At 55.4% G+C, this 21,213-nt stretch overlaps 2 protein-coding genes across 15 annotated transcripts in view; one reads left to right on the top strand and one right to left on the bottom strand.

Annotated features, from left to right (window-relative positions):
* LOC140898958 (acyl-CoA dehydrogenase family member 11) overlaps positions 1–12,570 on the bottom strand; it is a 30,144-nt gene extending 17,574 nt beyond the window's left edge. For 4 of the 6 annotated variants that reach the window (XR_012155159.1, XR_012155160.1, XM_073313603.1 and 1 more), the window contains exons 1-6: positions 11,732–12,178; positions 5,047–5,279; positions 4,215–4,314; positions 1,527–1,644; positions 396–538; positions 105–254 (exon numbers count right to left, since the gene is read on the bottom strand). Coding sequence is in view for 4 of the 6 variants with exons in the window: in XM_073313603.1 (XP_073169704.1) it covers positions 105–254; positions 396–538; positions 1,527–1,644; positions 4,215–4,314; positions 5,047–5,279; positions 11,732–12,034 (1,047 nt within the window). In the remaining 2 variants the exon portion in view is untranslated. Of the gene's footprint in view, positions 1–104; positions 255–395; positions 539–1,526; positions 1,645–4,214; positions 4,315–5,046; positions 5,280–11,731; positions 12,179–12,465 lie in introns of those variants that run through there. The other 2 variants (XM_073313605.2, XM_073313606.1) reach the window with 2 other exon arrangements.
* A 703-nt stretch (positions 12,571–13,273) lies between these two features.
* The window catches only part of HORMAD2 (HORMA domain containing 2), a 107,833-nt gene continuing 99,893 nt past the window's right edge, over positions 13,274–21,213 (top strand). For all 9 annotated transcript variants that reach the window (XR_012155165.2, XR_012155164.2, XR_013634738.1 and 6 more), the window contains exon 1: positions 13,274–13,357. The gene's annotated coding sequence lies outside the window, so the exon portion shown is untranslated. The remainder of the gene's footprint in view (positions 13,358–21,213) is intronic.

The raw sequence follows: 21,213 nt of genomic DNA, 5'->3' as shown, positions 1-21,213 counted from the left end.
CCCCCCCATGTTACCATGTGTGTGTCTGCCAGCTCAGCGCACTGAGTAGGGGAGAGCCACCTGATCTCGTGGATTGCGATCTGCCCACTGCTGCCCTGGCATACCCGGTGTGCCTGGGCTCCATCCAGCAGCAGCTCAGCTGTTGGCACCTGCCTCGTCCCCAGCTTCTCTTTTAGCCTTTGCACCTCAATGCCATTCAGCTTCCCCTCCTTATCTCGCACCTCCAAGAAGAACAGGGACAGACCTCTGGAGCCCTGCACAGAAGCACATGTAAGATCCCTTCACTGCAGGGAGTTCTACATAGGCTGAAGGAGGAGGATTTGGCTGTGATGAAGAATGGAAGGGGAGGAAAACAATTTATCTGCCACCTCCCTGGGCTCCACTGGGAAACTAACCTGTTCTACACGTCCCTGAGCATCCATGATCCTTGCCAGGGTCAGCGTCATGTCTGAATCAGTGGCCGATGTAAACCATTTAAAACCGTAGAGGCAATATGTGCCATCTGGCTGCTCTCTGGCCACTGACTCTGTGCCACTAGCTGCAAAAAAAGAGCACAAAATCTTGGCTTTAGGGGAAGCATCTGTGACAGGCAATGCTGGCTTGTGGCTTAAGCAGCACCTCCTCAAATTGCTCTACGCTGTCAAGATGAAACAGGGATCAGCAACTAATCCCCTTCACTGTCCTTGGGTGAAGTGCAAGCAGGGTAGAATACCCACGCCTCCCTAGAAAAGGAGCCCAGCTAGAGTGTGAGCAGCCCACAGCAATTGCTCCAGGCTAACAGCAAACACTGGCAGCGCTGATAGGAGAGGAATGCAGCATGACTTATAGGCACAGTGATGCAACGCCATCAGGGCTCCCATTCCACCAAGAATGGCAAGGGGCGCTCTGTACCTAGGAGTCCTGCAGTCTTGCCTCACCCAACAGCATTCACTCTTCAGCTGGCCCTTTAATTTCTCCCAACAGGGAATTACACCTCGCCTTCCAGGATCCTGCTGAGGGGAACACTCCCCTCCCAGAGTCCTCTGTCTCCAATATGCAGTGTTGAGATTTCCCTGCGTGCTTAAACCCCCCATATCGCCAACATTTGCATGGGAACAAGAGCGGGGGACTAGCATTGGAAACAGCGTCTTCCAGAGTCCTCTATCCCATCACAGCAGATGCTGGCTGGAACACCTCTGCTGCCCGTGTTCAGGGCTGAACTTCCAGAGGTGGGCGCAGGGCATTCTCTGTGGAGGGTCAATGGCTCTAGACAGCTGAGTGGGTGTGTGGTAGTGGCCTGGAAGATCTGTTCTGTTGTGTGTTTGTGGCAACAGGACAGATTGTCAGACCATCTGTGGCGGGGGGGGGGGGAGGAGATGTATGGCTTCCCTTGGTTTTAATCCACTGCGTGGTTTTGAAAACAGCCCCAGTTGTTTTACGTCCTTGTTAACACGACCCACTCTGGTCGCACTGGCCTTGCCGGTCAGCAAAGAAATGTGGCCCTACGGAGGCTGCCGCTGGAGATGCCTTCAACCTGTGACGCCTACCGACATCAGAGCCTCCTTTGCGTTCCGTCATCCACTGGCCAGAGGTCCAGAACTTCCTGGGCTCGCGTGATGTCAGGTGGCCAAAAGCTTTCGCTAGAGGCCCTGAAAGACCAAGAGACTGGGGGCGGGAGTGGGAGGGGGAGAGAAAACCAAGAATTTCTTGAGAGAAAGATCCAGAAAGGCCAGCTACACATTTCACTGACAACGTTCATGGACTCAACGGGGAGAGGATTCCACCTTCCTCTGAGGCATCAGAGATCAGCCAGAGCTAGAGACAGGACACCAAACAGGCGGACCAGCACTCTGAGGTGGTACAGAGAATCCTCTTTCCAGATCCTGGCTGGTGGGTCTTGCTCATGTGCTCAAGGTCACACTGATATCCAGATTTGGGGTTAGAAAGGAGTTTTTCCCCAGGTGAGATTGGCAAGGGCCATGGTTTTTTTCCCACCTCCTTCTGCAGCATGGCACATGGATCACCTGCTGGGACCATCCAGGCATATCCCACCTAATCAATTTCCTGCCATTGCAGAGCCTTGGGCACTAATGGCATCTCAGTGTCTTCAGTTCTCTCACTGTGACACACAATTTAGGACTGAAATGCTTTAGTCTAAGTAAAGTCTCCATAGAGGCGTCTCTGGGTGGTGGTGGCAGCCTGGGACATACAGGAGGTAAGACTAGATGATCTAATAGTCCCTTCTGGCCTTAAACGCTGCAAAACAATTGTCTTCACAAGCTGCAGAGGGTCATCCAGGAACCTGTCCCTGGGTCAGAATAGGCAAACTCTAGACAGGGCAGGGAATCTTTCAATGTCCTGAATCCCTGTGTGTCTGGTGACTGCTGCTGAGTCTCAGAAATGGCCCAGCGTATCCGTGGGAGAGGGCTGAGAGTAGCATTGTACAGAGATAAGATCCAGACTCCATTACACAGGTACACGTCCTGGGAGATGCTGAGCACCCTCAGCTCCCCCTGACTTCAGCACCTCTAGAGATTTGGCCCAAGAGTTTCCGCAGCAGCCTATGCACCAGGGTACAATGTACATCGCCAGTGCACAGCAAGCTGGAGGGAGGACAAGGCCTTTAGGATTATTTGCTCACTGTACAAAGGCCAAGCTATGCTGGTGGGCTCAGGGCCTGATTCTCCCCTGCTCTGTACCTTGTGTAGGCACAGACACCTGTGCAAACCTGGCCAAATCCTCAGCCCTGGGAAGTCAATGGAGCTCAGCTAATTACACCAGTTGAGGATCTGGCCATGGCGTTTAGCACCCACTTTGCACAAGTGTAAGTGACTGAACAAGGTGTAAGGAAATGGAGAATCAGGCATTTGTGGCCTTGAAGTGAAAGTACCTGGAAGGCCATTTATTGTAATTATTTATTATTTGCATTACAGTAACAGCTAGAACAGTGTGGGTCCCAGGCCCCACACTGCTCCCGGAAGCGGCCAGCGTGCCCCACAGCCCTGGGAGCTGGGGGTGGGGGGTGTCTCCCTCAGCACGCTACTCCTGCCTGCAAGCACCGCCCCTGTAGCTCCCATTGGCTGGGAATGGGGAGCTGTGGTGGTGGTGCTTGCAGAGAGGGGCCGCGCGTGGAGCCATGTGCCGCCTGCCCCCTCCCAGGGGCCACAGGGGCGTGTTGGCCCCTTCCGGGCGCGACGTGGGGCCGGGGTAGGGAGAGAGCCTGACTTAGCCTTGCTGCACTGCCGGAGGTAAATGCTGCCCAGCAGGAGGCTGCGCCCCAACCCCCAGCCCTGAGCCCCCTCCTGGAGCCAGCACCCCAAATCCTCTCCTGCACCCCAAACTCCTTCCTGCACCCCAAACCCCAGCCCTGACCCCCCTCCCAGAGCCAGCACCCTGTACCCCCTCTTGCACCCCAACACTCTGCCCCAGCCCAGAGCCCTCTCCTGCACCCAAACTCCCTCCCAGAGCTTGCACCCCTGATCCCCTCCTGCACCTCAACCCCCTGCCCCAGGCTCAGCCCAGAGCCCCCTTCCACACTGCGAATCCCTCAGCCCCAGCCCAGAGCCCGCACCCCCTCCCAAACCCTTACCCCAGCCCGGTGAAAGTGGGGGAGAGTGAGTGACGGGAGGGGGGGAATGGAGTGCATGGGGCGGGGCTTTGGGGAAGGGGTGGGGCCTCGGGGAAGGGGCGGGGTAGATTCTGGGTTGCCCTTAAATTCCAAAAGTGATCTTGGGCATAAAAAGGTTGGAGACCACTGAGCTAGAGGCTTCGTCGGAGAGCAGAACCCCACTGTGCTCTGTGCTGAATTCAAATGTAGTACGGGCACTTCTCGGCACAACGAGCTTGAAATCTCACTAGACAGGACACCAATGACTCATCTACGCAAGAAACTTGCATCAGTGCAGCTGCACTGCTGCCGTGCTCTCCCAGGGACATGCACTGCCCACACTGGACGCAGGCCGGCGTGACTACAGCATGCGGGGGGGATCAATCACACCCGTGAGGGATGTGGGGACACCAATGGCCCTTTGTAGTGTAGACCAACGCTGAGGCACAGAACAGGGAACTGACTTACTCAGAACCACCGAACAGGTCTGTGGCAGAGCCAGGAACAGAACCCAGCTCTTCTGGATCTCGTCCAGCACCCTAGCCACGATGCCATGCTGCCTCTGCAACAAATGTAGACACCTGCAATGAAGTAGCCTGTGCTGATGAGTGACTGGCTGTGTTCTTACCTCCATGACTTTAGCTGCTCCATCAGTCATGGCCAGTGGGCAGGTAAAGAGGCCAGCGGAGGGCGCGTATAAGTACAGCTTGGCAACCTGGTACACACGGCTACCGAAGAAAGAGATCAGGAATGAACATGCCGCACAGCAATTCAGCCGTAGTGAGGAGGAAGGTTCCCGGTTTGGAGAGAGAAGTGGGTGCAGCCATAAAAACTGGAGAGTATCAGGACCACCCAGCTCTGTGAGTAGAAGAGGAACAGTCTCCAATCCAAACCAGTCTATGGCAGGGTAGGAACCGGAGTCCTGGCCCAAGGGCTAGTAGAACCAGGACACAAATGAGCCCCAGGCTTGTGCCCTGGTAGGCAGCATGCAGGGAGTGCAGTTCTAGAGCACGGTAATAACTGAGAGCTCTCTCTTGGGGCTGGAGCTCCTCAAAATTGCTGGTGAGCCAGATCCAGCCCTGTGTTATTCCAGTTTTATGTCAGGGTATTCCAGTGCAGTGTATGTGTGTGACAAGCTGGAGTGAGTGGGTGAGTTAGGCCCCCAGAGTGATGAAGGAACATGGTGACATGTTAGAAGATTATGAAAAATTATAGGCAGTGAGGACTGATTAATGATGATGTGGTGTGTTACAGTGGGCAGAAACACTGCTGTTCTTTCCAGTGGGGTAGGGGTGAGTTTGCCTATATAGCATTTATTACCCATGAGAAGACGGGGGACCCAATCCCGCGATGTGCTGAACATCAACTTTTGAGGCTTAACCTGCACCATGCACAGGATTGGGCCCTGGACGATGCACATGCCTGAGCCTGTGTAGTGGTTTTGATACCCATGTGGTTACCTCCAGTTGGAGTATCTCCTCTCGTAGGCCTCAGCAATCAGCCCCTCCTCTGCTGCAATCTCCTTCATCCTCTTCCAGGCTGGGCAAGTGACAATGTGGTCCACACGCCGCCCCCAAGCATCATAGTGCTGCAGTGCAGGAGGATTCAACTCGCACTCATGCCCCAGACCGTCAATCTCGGCTGCCACACGGGCCCCAAACCTCTCCAGATCCAGACTCACCTTCTCCAGCACCTGCAAGGCAGCCCCGAGGAGACCTCAGAACACACTCGGTGGGGTGAGGAACCTGCAGGCAGTCCCTGAAATGTCCGTCAAGGCAAAGGATGGACCCTGTTCCTGGATGGCACTAACCATCTCTTTGCCCACCCTGTCCCCTCTGGGCTGCTCCTTCGGTGGCATCTCTTATGAGTTGGGACAGCAGCCTCCCCCTTAGCCTGGGATCAGAGGGTCACTCCGCTGTCACGCTGCCTCCACATTCTCCTCTCCTTTTGCAAAGCAAATCACCCACGGCCACCCCTCTGGATTTTCCAGACGGCAACAGAAATTTAACGTCCACCAGACCCTGAGAGAGCAGCACACAGGCACTCATTTACTGATAACAGGGACACTAGCGGGAGAGTCTGCCAGAGCCATCTGGAGAGGAAGGAGTAATGACCACTCCATTCGATGAGGAAAGGAAGATGGCTCAGTAGTTTGGGCCCTAGCCTGGGACTTGGGGAACCCAGGGTCCATTCTCTGCTCCGCCAGCGACTCCCTGTGTGGACCTGGACAAGTCACTTCTCTCTGGGCCTCAGTTCCTATCTATAACATGTGATCAGGATGCCCTATCTCCCAGAAGTGTAGTGAGGCTAAGTACTGCCAAGCTTGTGAGACACGCTGGTACTAGGTAACAGGGGCCATAGAAGTAGCTAAGACTTCTTCCTGCTAAGAGCTGATCTTTTCTGTACTCCTAACCATGACACCTGACACTGCCCTTGCAGGGATCTCTCTTCCCTCCAATATGGGGCAAGGCTCTTTTATCAGAAGGGACATAGTTATGGAGATGAAGTTCCTGAGGCCTGACACTACACAGGCTCTGCTGCTGTGACGCATGGCCAGAAAGGGTTAAGCGTCCTGCAAAATAAATGACTCAAATGCAACACTTAAAGCCATATGGGAAGAGAATGTTTGTGGTTTTGTATATTTAAACATATATGAGGTAGTGGTCAACAATATAATCAACAGTCCCTGTCTATGCTGTATTCTGTTAATTCAGAGATCAAAAGAAAATCCTAGCATTTAAATGAATTGTAAACATAGGAAATCGCTGTATTCATCTCTCTTCAAAGTTTATAGCAAATCATCAGTGAATGGTGGAAAAAACAGGCAATTGCCTTATGTTAATCTGTGTGAATAATTAACGACGATGCTTAGGACATGAGGGCCTGTTGTTCCCCGAGGGACTCCAACCTGTCAAAGGCAGCTTGAAATTGTATAAAATATCCTTGGGTCCCAATCCTTTTTATCTCAGATCTGCTTAAACTTCATCAGGGGAAGTTTGAGTCGCAAGATGAGATCCCAGTTATGCTGGTACATCCTGGATATGATATTGGACATTGGACTATAACCTATGGACTAAATTCTAAAAGAACTCTTTGCAACTACAAAGCTCACCATCCCTGCTATAATTCTGAACCTCAAGAAATGAACTCATGTCTGTATGTTATATTGATCTTTTAACCAACACTCTCTCTCTTTCCTTTTTTAATAAATTTTAGTTTAGTTAATAAGAATTGGCTGTAAGCGTGTATTTGGATAAGATCTGGAATATTCATTAATCTGGAGATAATGTGTCTGATCCTTTGGGATTGGTAGAACCTTTTTATATGACGAAATAAGATTTTCATCAATTTTCATCCTGTCTGACTTGGGTAACTAGGTGGAGGCCTGAGGCTGGGTCACTTTAAGGGAACTGTGTTTTGGACTTTGAGTGACCAGAAAGGTATAACAGAAACTGTTTAGTGCTGGCTTGGTAAATCTAAGTATGAAGATTTCCACCAGCTTTGGAGTTCTCTGCCCCATTCTTTGCAGTTCACCCTAATAGAGTGACCTCGGCTGGCTCCCCTGGGCATCCAGTCACAGCAGCCTCCGTAACAGCAGGGCTCCCTAGTGCAGATGCAGTGTATGCTGACAGAAGGAAGAATTCTGCCAGCACCATCTCTCTGAACAACATTAGCTATGTCAGCACAGATGTGTATAAACTGGGGTTTTGTAAGCAGAGTTATATCAGCTGGGGGAGAAGGGAGGGTGTTAAACATCCCTGCCCAACTTCACTAAGGTGACAAAACTTTACAGCGTAGACCTGACTTTAGTTGCTGGGCCGGAGTAGAGAGATTATAAGACATCCTCCCATTGGATGTTGATGAAATACAAACATTACATTTTCCTTTCCTTGGTACCAAAGTACATATTGTCTTTTCATTAAAAAACACCCTATATGATCACCTTCTTTCTCATTTTTCCTTTCAAACTGGATAACCAGGATACAATATATATTTTCCAGTTAACTCTTTGAATACTCCATCCTTCATATCAACCAGTTTTCTCCCAGGCTACCCCATCCTAAAAGATCAAGCTGTGTGCCCGGGGGATCAGGGAAGAGCTAACACCTCCTGGCGGTCTGTGTATCAATCCCACAGTGGTGAGGCAAGGGTTAAGGAGCTGCTCTGGACACCGGAAGTCACGCCCCCTCGCCTCGGCTGGGCAGGCTCCCAGGGGCGGGAGCATTTGAAAAGGAGCAACTCCATTCCCTCTCGCCGGACCAAGGAGGAGAGCAGCCGGGTGCAGCAACCTCCTGCTGAGAAGCCGCTGGGACGGAGCCTCCTAGCCAAGTCGCTGGAAGCCCATCAGCTGTAGGAGCCAAGGGTGACAACTTGCTATCACTAGGGGAAGGGGCTCCAGAGAAGCCAGGAGAGATCCCAAGACACTGTGACCCCAATGGAAGTACAGAGATCAGGGACAGGAAGTAACTTGGAGGTGTAAATAAGGGTACCAGACCCTAGGCCACAGATATGGTCTACGTTAGAACCCAGTGGAGTAGGGTGAGCCTGGGTTCCCCTAGCCCCCTGCCTTGGGACTATGGCCGCTAGGCAGAGTGGATTTTGACTCTTGCCTTTGGGCAATGCTACCGGGGACTATAGCCACTAGGCAGAGTGGCCCTGGACACTTGCCACTAGGTGGTACTGCCAGCTTAGGGCACCCAGTCAGCCCCTGACAAGGGCCTCGTAGGGCCAGGTGGCTTCCATGACCCCAAAACAGACCTGTGCCTTACAGGCACAGTCTAAGAGTCCAAGTTGCATGTGCTTAACTGTTCTGGAATTTTCCCTGAAAATGCAAGAGCCCCGGGGCCTCCCGACCTGTTAATCTCAGTCGAGAAGCAGAGCATGACCTCAGTAGGTAAGTCTCCAAACGGTGCCAGGCGTCTAACTAGGCAGGGACTTTGGAAGTGTAAGCAGAGTCAAGATGAGCTCTACCCTGACATCTGGTGGTGAGTCATGGTGGGTTGTGGAAAAGAACTTTAGGGGCTGAACTCATTTGCATAGGCACACCCACCCTGCATAGATGGTCACTTTGGCTGCTGTAGGAGCCCCAGTTTCTCTGTTATTGGGTCAGGAATAAACTGTTATTATCCTGATTATGTGAATCAAGGACAGTGGAACTGTACTTGGCCTTTTGTTATGATGGAGGGACTCACCATCAACTATGCAGCACTCGCTAGGCAAGGGTCATGGGTTCCAAAACCCAGTGAATAGAGAGAGGCATTAATACTTGGTAGCATGGGCCTCATGCTAATTGCATTTTCTCCTTTCTCCACTGTAGAATATCAGAGCTAATTTTGATTCCATTAGGAGTCTAGTTACAGGCTGCTGAGCTGAATTCACTTTGGGCTAATGGTGCACCAGCACTGAGGCTCCCCTACTACAAGCTGAAATCATAAAAGAGCTAAAAGAGGTGAAATCACTGAGTGTTGTGTTAAGTAGTGGGGGAGTCTGAAGATATATTGCGGAGCAGTTTGTGGGACGGTTGGCAGAGCAGAGCAGCTCTTGGAGCAGAGCAGTTTGTGGGATGCCTGGAGCGGCTCATGGTGATGGCTGGCAGAGAGGAGCAATGCGTGGAACGGCTGGTGGAGCGGAGCAGAGCCCCATGGAGAGGTGGGGCAATCAGCTTTGGACCACATAAGGTGCCTCTTAACACCCGCCCCCCCATCTCCACCCAGGTTGGGAGGTAAAGCTCTGTAGTTAAACTTTCGAACTCTGGTGCTGCACTGACCAGGGACAAAGACTTTTGGGGTGTTGGACTTTTGGGACTTTGGGTGATTTTGGGTTGCTGGACTCAAGAACCCAAGGGAAAAGTCACGCCCCAATTTGCTTGGGGTGGGTTTTTTGCTCATGGGTTGTGTTATGAATCCTGTTGGTGGTGTTTCCCCAACATAATGCCACATTGTTTCTCTCTGTTATTAAAAGGCTTTGCTACACTCAGACTCTGTGCTTGCGAGAGGGGAAGTATTGCCTTTTGGAGGTGACCACCAGCGGGGGTGGTATATATTTGTCCCAGGTCACTGGGTGGGGGCTCGAGACAGTTTTGCATTGTGTTATTGGAATGGAACCCCTGGATACTGAACCCGGCCCTTGTTGCTACCAACGCTGATGGGCAGAAGGGTTACAGAGGTAAAACATGATCATGAGCTTGCAACAAACCCAGAGTGCTGTGCTTTGTTCACCTCCAAGCAAAGTGTCCCCACCCTCCAGGACGGGAGAGACTGGCAACCTGCCTGGTAATTCACACGCACTCCAAATGGACCTGCCACAATTACCTTTGTAATTCAGGATGTTGCCCAAGAGTTCTAATAGGCGTGTTGCCTACCACCTGGTAGAAAGAGATCACTGTCCCTGCATTTGTGACCACAGAACATAACATCCCAGCAGCATCTTAATGGTGCTCTTCCACTAGGATCATCCACGAACCATCTAGTCCAAAGCAGAATTCGCTAACTGCCATGCAGCCTCATTCAGTGCTTAACTGTATTCAGTGCTCGGATAGCCCAGTGGTCGGTGTATTAGAAATGTTTTAACACAGAGATGATAGAGAGATGATCCCTTACGCTACAGGGCATTTTACAGAGAGATGGAGGAGTTCCATCTCTTTCAGTGATGGGGAAGCTCAGCAATGCAGAAACCAAGTGTACACAAATCTGTATTATCACTTCTACAGTCAGACCTGTTTCCACCACTAGAAACAGAAGACGCTTCCTGTAGGATTCATACAGGGTTCATGCGCTTGGCAACATTCAGGGCACACCCGGAGTGTTGTATAGGAGCTGTGCACACACAGCTCCTCTCAAGGGCATGAACCTTGGAATCTCGCCCAGATGACATGAACCGTGGGAAGCCTCCCAGGACTGGGCTCAAGGCCCGAGAGCAAGGAATGTGGTAGATAGAAATTGGTAAATAAGAATGTTAAACAAAGCCAGTGTATTCCTTTTATCTGTTGGAGAATGTAATGCGCGGGGGGAGAGAAAAAGAACAAAGGAGAGGGTGGAAAGCTGACAGGCAGAAGTCCATTGGCAGACCAGCTTGCTTGCTTGCTTAAAGCTTTGTGCTGTCTTGTCACTGAACCGCAACAGCTTCCCTAGAGGGAGATGGGCTCCCCCAGCACCAAAAATAACCACACATAGGAACAGAGGAGCGGCAGAGCCGGAAGAGTACCCAGAAGTTACCTACTACAGAACAGGCCCAACAAAGAAAATAACAGAACGCCACTAGCCATTACCTTCAGCCCCCAACGAAAACCTCTCCAACGCATCATCAAGGATCTACAACCTATCCTGAAGGACGACCCATCACTCTCACAGATCTTGGGAGACAGGCCAGTCCTCGCTTACAGACAGCCCCCCAACCTGAAGCAAATACTCACCAGCAACCACACACCACACAACAGAACCACTAACCCAGGAACCTATCCTTGCAACAAAGCCCGTTGCCAACTGTGTCCGCATATCTATGCAGGGGACACCATCACAGGGCCAAATCACATCAGCCACACTATCAGAGGCTCGTTCACCTGCGCATCTACCAAGGTTATATATGCCATCATGTGCCAGCAATGCCCCTCTGCCAGGTACATTGGTCAAACTGGACAGTCCCTACGTAAAAGAATAAATGGACACAAATCAGACGTCAAGAATTATAACGTTCAAAAACCAGTTGGAGAACACTTCAATCTCTCTGGTCACTCAATCACAGACCTAAAAGTTGCAATTCTTCAACAAAAAAACTTCAAAAACAGACTCCAATGAGAGACTGCTGAATTGGAATAAATTTGCAAACTGGATACAATTAACTTAGGCTTGAATAGAGACTGGGAGTGGCTAGGTCATTACACAAATTGAATCTATTTCCCCATGTTAAGTATCCTGAGCAGGAAAGCTGGAAAAATGTGTATAGTGGGGGTGTGAAAGGTATTGAACCAAACTGTAAACCCTGAATATAACGGAAACCACTTCAAGCCAGTGGGTGGAGCAGCACCCCCAGCACTGCTAATTTCAGCACCTATACTCTGCGACGATACCGAGAGCCTGAAAAAGTGTCCACAATCTCAGCAACAGGGGGTTGTGCTGCGCACACAACACATACACACACAGGTCAAACCTGGGGTGGCAGGCGTGTTTTCAAGTAACGCTGAAGGAAAGCATCTTCTAGGTACTGATTTCCAATCCTGGGCTGCTCTTGGAAAAAGGTCCCAATTTCAGTCCTGGCAAATGGCACCTTCAGCTCTTGCAAGGTGCATTTGTCCCAGGTCTCAACTTTCTGACTCTGACCCGCCGACATCTTGGTTCCTCTACAGCTCAGCTTTGGGCACCGAGGCAGGAGGCAGCCCAGCTTCCACCGCTTGTGATTGGTGCCAGAGCTCCACGTAGATAAATGACTGACACGCCTGACCCTGCAGAACATGACAGGGGGTTAGTCCAATTGCTGGTGTTCAGAACTGCCCTGGGTTCAATCCTCAGTCCACGACTGTGTCTGTGTTTAATCGCAGGAGCCCTTCAGTAGCTCAGAAAGCAACTCAAGGAACTCTTCTTGTTTCCCCTCCCTCTGGGGCTGAGGTTCCAGCAGCCACTGGCTGCCAAGTGGAGCAAAGGTCCGGGAGGGAGGAGAGAGAAGCACCAATAAGAGTGCATGTGGGCAACATTTATGCTGGCTCTTCTTGCCTGTCTGTCAAACCACTGATTTGAACCCGCCTATTTGTGACACTCCCAGAGCTGGGGACTAGGGAGAACAGGATGTGATGTGACAGTCTGCAAGTAATAACGCAAAGTGCACACAATTAGAGAGACGAGGAGGGGAAATACCACCACCACCACTGTACTGAACCAAAAACCCACCCTCAGCGTGAACTCGTTCCCAGGCTCGTTGGCCTGTTTCTCGGGGCTGGGGCGGGCGCCCGGGCGTTTGCATCTTTCCCTGGGGCCAGTTGCGCATCTGGGCATGAAGCTGATGAGCCCACCCGGACTTCAGGCCGCAGGGAAAGGCCTCGAGCGCCTTCCCCCTTTACCCGTCCTCCGGCCCAGGGGTCTGGACGGGTCAGCCAGGAAACAGGACAGCAACAACGTGCCTCGACGGTGGCGTCGGCGGCTCCAGCCCCGAGCTCGAAGTCACAGCCGGGCTGCGAGAGGGCAGGCGAGCAGCCAGAGCCAGCGGCCACCGGAGCAGGGGGTGAGGGACGAAGCTGGGCCCAAGGGCGCCGCACCCAGCCCGTCCCAGCGCTTCCCAGGCCAGGCGCCCCAGGGGCTGCTGCGGGGCTGCTGGGCAGACGGGGCGGAGGCCCGGGGCCAGGGCTCGAACCCTCCCCCATTTCACCCCCTTTGTGGCGGGGTGCGGGTAAGGAACCGCAGGCGGACTCAGGGCGCCCTGGGGTCCGAGGCAGGGCGGCGCCCGGAGCGGGAGCCCTGGGAGGCTGCTTCTGCCCGCGCCCCCGGGGAGCCGGGCCGCTGCCTGCCGGCCGGGGCCGACCCTGCTGAGGGGGCGGGTGCAGGGCGCAGCGCGCGCCGCGCGGGAAACCGAGACCGAGCGCGGGGCGCTGGGGGGGAGGGGGCGGGGCCTGAGCGCGGGGCGCTGGGGGGAGGGGGCGGGGCCTGAGCGCGAGGCTCTGAAGGGGGCGGGGCCTCAGAGCGGGGCGGGGCCTGGGCGCGGGGAGCTGGGGGCGGGGTGTGGGGCCAGGCGGGCTCCGCTCTTGCTCGGTGGATCGCGGGGCGGCGCAAGGCTCCTGAGTCCCTGGTGAGGTACCGGCTGCGGGAGGGGCCTGGGTCATCGAGACCGCCCCCCCCAGAGCCTGAGGGGGCGGCATCCCCCTGATCCCCGTCAGCCCCACCCCAACTCTGAGGGGCGGTGTCCCCCGGATCCCCCTCAGCGTCCCCCCCCAAACCACGCTCTGAGGGGCGGCGTCCCCCGGATCCCCCTCAGCGTCCCCCCCCAAACCACGCTCTGGGGGGGGCGGCGTCCCCCGGATCCCCCTCAGCCTCCCCCCCCCAAACCACGCTCTCGGGGGGGGGCGGCGTCCCCCGGATCCCCCTCAGCCTCCCCCCCAAACCACGCTCTGGGGGGGGCGGCGTCCCCCGGATCCCCCTCAGCCTCCCCCCCCAAACCACGCTCTCGGGGGGGGCGGCGTCCCCCGGATCCCCCTCAGCCTCCCCCCCCCAAACCACGCTCTGGGGGGGGGCGGCGTCCCCCGGATCCCCCTCAGCCTCCCCCCCCAAACCACGCTCTCGGGGGGGGCGGCGTCCCCCGGATCCCCCTCAGCCTCCCCCCCCCCAAACCACGCTCTGGGGGGGGCGGCGTCCCCCGGATCCCCTTCAGCCTCCCCCCCCAAACCACGCTCTGAGGGGGCGGCGTCCCCCGGATGCCCCTCAGCCTCCCCCCCCCAAACCACGCTCTGAGGGGGCGGCGTCCCCCGGATGCCCCTCAGCCTCCCCCCCCCAAACCACGCTCTGAGGGGGCGGCGTCCCCCGGATCCCCCTCAGCCTCCCCCCCCAAACCAAGCTTTGGGGGGGGCGGCGTCCCCCGGATCCCCCTCAGCCTCCCCCCCCAAACCATGCTCTGGGGGGGGCGGCGTCCCCCGGATCCCCCTCAGCCTCCCCCCGCCAAACCACGCTCTCGGGGGGGGCGGCGTCCCCCGGATCCCCCTCAGCCTCCCCCCCCCCCAAACCACGCTCTGGGGGGGGGCGGCGTCCCCCGGATCCCCCTCAGCCTCCCTCCCCAACCATGCTGTGAGGGGGTGGCGTCCCCCGGATCCCCCTCAGCCTCCCCCCCCAAACCACGCTCTGAGGGGGCGGCGTCCCCCGGATCCCCCTCAGCCTCCCTCCCCAACCATGCTGTGAGGGGGTGGCGTCCCCCGGATCCCCCTCAGCCTCCCCCCCCAAACCACGCTCTGAGGGGGCGGCGTCCCCCGGATCCCCCTCAGTCTCCCCCCCCCAAAACCACGCTCTGAGGGGGCGGCGTCCCCCGGATCCCCCTCAGCCTCCCCCCCCCAAACCACGCTCTGAGGGGGCGGCGTCCCCCGGATCCCCCTCAGCCTCCCCCCCCCCAAACCACGCTCTGAGGGGGCGGCGTCCCCCGGATCCCCCTCAGCCTCCCCCCCCAAACCACGCTCTGAGGGGGCGGCGTCCCCCGGATCCCCCTCAGCCTCCCCCCCCAAACCACGCTCTGGGGGGGCGGTGTCCCCCGGATCCCCCTCAGCCTCCCCCCCCAAACCACGCTCTGGGGGGGGCGGCGTCCCCCCGGATCCCCCTCAGCCTCCCCCCCCAAACCACGCTCTGAGAGGGCGGTGTCCCCCGGATCCCCCCTCAGCGTCCCCCCCCCAAACCACGCTCTGAGGGGGCGGCGTCCCCCGGATCCCCCTCAGCCTCCCCCCCCAACCAAGCTTTGGGGGGGGCGGCGTCCCCCGGATCCCCCTCAGCCTCCCCCCCCAAATCACGCTCTGGGGGGGGCGGCGTCCCCCGGATGGGGGCGGCGTCCCCCGGATCCCCTTCAGCCTCCCCCCCCAAACCACGCACTGAGGGGGCGGCGTCCCCCGGATGCCCCTCAGCCTCCCCCCCCAAACCACGCTCTGAGGGGGCGGCGTCCCCCGGATCCCCCTCAGCCTCCCCCCCCCAAACCACGCTCTGAGGGGGCGGCGTCCCCCGGATCCCCCTCAGCCTCCCCCCCAAACCACGCTCTGAGGGGGCGGCGTCCCCCGGATCCCCCTCAGCCTCCCCCCCCAAACCATGCTCTGGGGGGAGTGGCGTCCCCCGGATCCCCCTCAGCCTCCCCCCCCAACCAAGCTTTGGGGGGGGGCGGCGTCCCACAGATCCCCCTCAGCCTCCCCCCCCAACCAAGCTTTGGGGGGGGCGGCGTCCCACGGATCCCCCTCAGCCTCCCCCCCCCAAACCACGCTCTGGGGGGGGGCGGCGTCCCCCGGATCCCCCTCAGCCTCCCCCCGCCAAACCACGCTCTCGGGGGGGGCGGCGTCCCCCGGATCCCCCTCAGCCTCCCCCCCCCCAAACCACGCTCTGGGGGGGGCGGCGTCCCCCGGATCCCCCTCAGCCTCCCTCCCCAACCATGCTGTGAGGGGGCGGCGTCCCCCGGATCCCCCTCAGCCTCCCCCCCCAAACCACGCTCTGAGGGGGCGGCGTCCCCCGGATCCCCCTCAGCCTCCCCCCCCCAAACCACGCTCTGAGGGGGCGGCGTCCCCCGGATCCCCCTCAGCCTCCCCCCCCCAAACCACGCTCTGAGGGGGCGGCGTCCCCCGGATCCCCCTCAGCCTCCCCCCCCCAAACCACGCTCTGAGGGGGGCGGCGTCCCCCGGATCCCCCTCAGCCTCCCCCCCGCAAACCACGCTCTGAGGGGGCGGCGTCCCCCGGATCCCCCTCAGCCTCCCCCCCCCAAACCACGCTCTGAGGGGGCGGCGTCCCCCGGATCCCCCTCAGCCTCCCCCCCCCAAACCACGCTCTGAGGGGGCGGCGTCCCCCGGATCCCCCTCAGCCTCCCCCCCCCAAACCACGCTCTGAGGGGGCGGCGTCCCCCGGATCCCCCTCAGCCTCCCCCCCCCAAACCACGCTCTGAGGGGGCGGCGTCCCCCGGATCCCCCTCAGCCTCCCCCCCCCAAACCACGCTCTGAGGGGGCGGCGTCCCCCGGATCCCCCTCAGCCTCCCCCCCCCAAAACCACGCTCTGGGGGGGGGGCGGCGTCCCCCGGATCCCCCTCAGCCTCCCCCCCCCAAACCACGCTCTGAGGGGGCGGCGTCCCCCGGATCCCCCTCAGCCTCCCCCCCCCCAAACCACGCTCTGAGGGGGCGGCGTCCCCCGGATCCCCCTCAGCCTCCCCCCCCCCAAACCACGCTCTGAGGGGGCGGCGTCCCCCGGATCCCCCTCAGCCTCCCCCCCGCAAACCACGCTCTGAGGGGGCGGCGTCCCCCGGATCCCCCTCAGCCTCCCCCCCCCAAACCACGCTCTGAGGGGGCGGCGTCCCCCGGATCCCCCTCAGCCTCCCCCCCCCAAACCACGCTCTGAGGGGGCGGCGTCCCCCGGATCCCCCTCAGCCTCCCCCCCCCCAAACCACGCTCTGAGGGGGCGGCGTCCCCCGGATCCCCCTCAGCCTCCCCCCCCCCAAACCACGCTCTGAGGGGGCGGCGTCCCCCGGATCCCCCTCAGCCTCCCCCCCCCAAAACCACGCTCTGGGGGGGGGCGGCGTCCCCCGGATCCCCCTCAGCCTCCCCCCCCAAAACCACGCTCTGGGGGGGGGCGGCGTCCCCCGGATCCCCCTCAGCCTCCCCCCCCCAAAACCACGCTCTGGGGGGGGGGCCGGCGTCCCCCGGATCCCCCTCAGCCTCCCCCCCCCAAAACCACGCTCTGGGGGGGGGCGGCGTCCCCCGGATCCCCCTCAGCCTCCCCCCCCCCAAAACCACGCTCTGGGGGGGGGGCGGCGTCCCCCGGATCCCCCTCAGCCCCCAAACACACCCAGAGAGGGGTGATATTCCCCCTTAGATCCCCACCCGTCCCACTCTACTGCACTCCGTGGGGGGGCAGTGTTCTCCCAGCTCCCCATCTGCACACACACCTATATGTTGGATGGGATCTGTACTTGGAGCCCCTTTTGTCCCTCTCCATATGCTCTCTGTGGACACATGGTTAATCCTTGCTGCGTTAATAGGTAGCCTAATAGTCCTTCCTGCTTTAATACTTGGCCTTGACAATCGGAAGAACTTCATAGTTGAATATTTAGAGGATTGGTGCCAAATTTTCAAGCCCCCCAACTTGTGTTGCCTGTGGGCCAAGTGTTGTGACAGAGCAGAATCTGGCCATGTGCCTTTATGCCCCGTACTTTACACAGATCATCCAAGCCCAATAATTACCCCCTGTAAAAGAAAATCTACATGAGCCTGTGGTCCAAGAGCATGTGCCTCATTTACTGGGCTTCTCTTCTCACGTTACTGATGTAATCAAGAGTAGTTCCATTGGCAATATGATCCAGCGTGTGTTTCACAGAAATCCCCATCTGCCTTTTCCTTCGTATATCTGGAGCTGGGAATGATAACTTTTGAAAAAGTGGTGAAATGCTAAGGCTGAGACCCAGCAACTCTGGGGTTGCGATCCTTGCTCTGTAATTGACTCTATATGTGGCCTGGGTACGTCACTTATCAAAAGTAGCCAGTACTGTCTCAATTTGAGACACCTAAGACATCCCCACAGTAAATCAAAGTGCGCTAAAAATCAGGAGCCAGATTCTGATTTTATTTATACCAGTGTAAATTGGGAATAACTCTATTGATTACAGTGAGTGACTCTGGATTTTCATGGTGAACTGAGATCAGAATCAGGCTCCAGGTCACTTACTCAGGTATCTAATTATGGGCTTAGGTGAGTAAGTGTAGGCATCCTCAAGTTGGAAGGTTAACTGCTCAGGGAAACTGAGGCACAATCTGGGAATTGTGCGTAGGAAAGATAGGAAGTATGGCAAGACACCGCCCTGGCTTACCCAGGAAATCGTCAGTGATCTAAAATTCAAAAAAGAGTCCTACAAAAAGTAGAAACTCGGTCAAATTACAAAGGATGAATATAAACAAATAACACAAGTATGTATGGACAAAAATGGAAAAGCCCAGGCACAAAACGAGATCAAACTAGCTAGGCATATAAAAGGAAACAAGAAAACATTCTACGAATACATTAGAGGCAAAAGGAACACCAAGAACAGAATAGGCCCATTACTCAATGAGCTGGGAAAGACCATAACAAAAAAAGTGGAAGTGGCAGAGGTGCTTAATGACTTCTTTGTTTCGGTTTTCACCAAGAAGGGTGGTGGCGATTGGACATCTAAAATAGCGAATGCCAGTGAAAATGAGGTAGGATCAGAGTCTAAAATAAGGAAAGAACAAGTCAAAAATTACTTAGACAAGTTAGATGTCTTCAAATCACCAGGGCCTGATGAAATGCATCCTAGAATACTCAAGGAGCTGACTGAGGAGATATCTGAACCATTAGCAATTATCTTTGAAAAGTCATGGAAGACCGGAGACATTCCAGAAGACTAGAAAAGGACAGATATAGTGCCCATCTATAAAAAGGGAAATAGGGACAACCCGGGGAATTACAGACCAGTCAGCTTAATTTCTTTACCCAGAAAGATAATGGAGCAAATAATTAAGCAGTCAATTTGTAAACACCTAGCAGATAATAAGGTGATAAAGAACAATCAGCATGGATTTGTCAAGAACAAATTGTGTCAAACCAATCTTCTAGCTTGTGGGGGAGGGATAGCTCAATGGTTTCAACATTGGCCCCCTAAACCCAGGGTTGTGAGTTCAATCCTTGAGGGGGACATTTAGGGATCGGGGCAAAAATTGGGGATCGGTCCTGCTTTGAGCAGGGGGTTGGACTAGATGACCTCCTGAGGTCCCTTCCAACCCTAAGATTCTATGATTCTTTCTTTGACAGGGTAACAAGCCTTGTGTATGGGGGGAAGTGGTAGATGTGGTATATCTTGACTTTAGTAAGGCTTTTGATACTGTCTTGCATGACCTTCTCATAAAGAAACTAGGGAAATACAACCTAAATAGAGCTACTATAAGGTGGGTGCATAACTGGTTGGAAAATCATTCCCAGAGAGTAGTTATCAGTGGTTCACAGTCATGCTGGAAGGGCATAATGAGTGGGCTCCTGCAGGGATCAGTTCTGGGTCTGGTTTGGTTCAATATCTTCATCAATGATTTAGGTAATGGCACAGAGAGAGCACTCTTATAAAGTTTGCGGACGATACCAAGCTGGGAGGGGTTGCAAGTGCTTTGGAAGATAGGATCCAGACAATACAGGAAGTTTTTGGGGAGTGTTGGGGACAACTTCCTGGTACAAGTGCTGGAGGAACCAACTGCAGCTGTGCTCCTCTTGACCTGCTGGTTACAAACAGGGAAGAATTGGTTGGGGAAGTAGAATTGGGTGGCAACCTAGGCAGCAGTGATCATGAGATGGTTGAGTTCAGGATCCTGAAAAAAGGAAGAAAGGAGAGTAGCAAAATACGGACCCTGGACTTCTGAAAAGCAGACTTAGATTCCCTTAGGGAAATGATAGGCAGGATCCCCTGGGAGGCTAACATGAGGGGGCAAAGAGGCCAGGAGAGCTGGCTGTATTTTAAAGAAGCCTTATTGAGGGCACAGGAACAAACCATCCCGAAGTCCAGAAAGAATAGCAAATATGGCAGGCGACCAGCTTAGCTTAACAGTGAAATCTTCGGTGAGTTTAAACTCAAAAAGGAAGCTTACAAGAAGTGGAAATTTGGACAGATGACTAGGGAGGAGTATAAAAATATTGCCAGAGCATGCAGGGGTGTAATCAGGAAGGCCTAGGCACAATTGGACTTGCAGCTAGCAAGGGATGTGAAGGGTAGCAAGAAGGGTTTTCTACAGGTATGTTAGCAGCAAGAAGCAGGTCAGGGAAAGTGTGGGACCCTTAGTGAATGGGGGAGGCAACATAGTGACAGATGATGTGGAAAAAGCTGAAGTACTCAATGCTTTTTTTGCTTCCGTCTTCACAGACAAGGTCAGCTCCCAGACTGCTGCAGTGGGCAACGCAGCATGGGGAGTAGGTGAGCAGCCCTCAGTGGTCAAAGAACAGGTTAAGTCCATGGGTCCAGATCTAATGCATCCAAGGGTGCTGAGGGAGTTGGCTGATGTGATTGCAGAGCCATTGGCCATTATCTTTGAAAATTTGTGTCAATCTGGGGAGGTCCTGGACGATTGGAAATAGGCAAATATAGTGCCCATATTTAAAAAAGGGAAAAAAGAGAACCCGGGGAACTACAGACGTCACTTCAGTCCCTGGCAAAATCATGGAGCAGGTCCTCAAGGAATCCATTTTGAAGCATTTGGATGAGAGGAAAGCGATCAGGAACAGTCAACATGGATTCACCAAGGTCAAGTCAAGCCTGACTAATTTAATTGCCTTCTATGACGAGATAATTGGCTCTGTGGATATGGAGAAAGCAGTGGATGTGATATATCTTGACTTTAGCAAAGCTTTTGATAGGGTCTCCCACAGTATTCTTGCCAGGAAGTTATCATAGAATCATAGAATATCAGGGTTGGAAGGGACCTCAGGAGGTCATCTAGTCCAACCTCCTGCTCAAAGCAGGACCGATCCCCAATTAAATCATCCCAGCCTGGGCTTTGTCAAGCCTGACCTTAAAAACTTCTACGGAAGGAGATTCCACCACCTCCCTTGGGAACGCATTCCAGTGTTTCACCATCCTCCTGGTGAAAAAGTTTTTCCTAATATCCAACCTAAATCTCCCCCACTGCAACTTGAGACCATTACTCCTTGTTCTGTCATCTGCTACCACGAGAACAGTCTAGAGCCATCCTCTTTGGAACCCCCTTTCAGGTAGTTGAAAGCAGCTATCAAATCCCCCCTCATTCTTTTCTTCCGTAGACTAAACATCCCCAGTTCCCTCAGCCTCTCCTCATAAGTCATGTGTTCCAGTCCCCTAATCATTTTTGTTGCCCTCCGCTGGACACTTTCCAATTTTTCCACATGCTTCTTGTAGTGTGGGGCCCAAAACTGGACACAGTACTCCAGATGAGGCCTCACCAATGTCAAATGGAGGGG

This window comes from Lepidochelys kempii, chromosome 15, assembly GCF_965140285.1.
Source record: "Lepidochelys kempii isolate rLepKem1 chromosome 15, rLepKem1.hap1, whole genome shotgun sequence".
Taxonomy (NCBI): Eukaryota; Metazoa; Chordata; order Testudines; family Cheloniidae; genus Lepidochelys; species Lepidochelys kempii.
The sequence above is the reverse complement of the archived record's forward strand: the minus strand, read 5'-3'. Positions and strand labels throughout refer to the sequence as shown.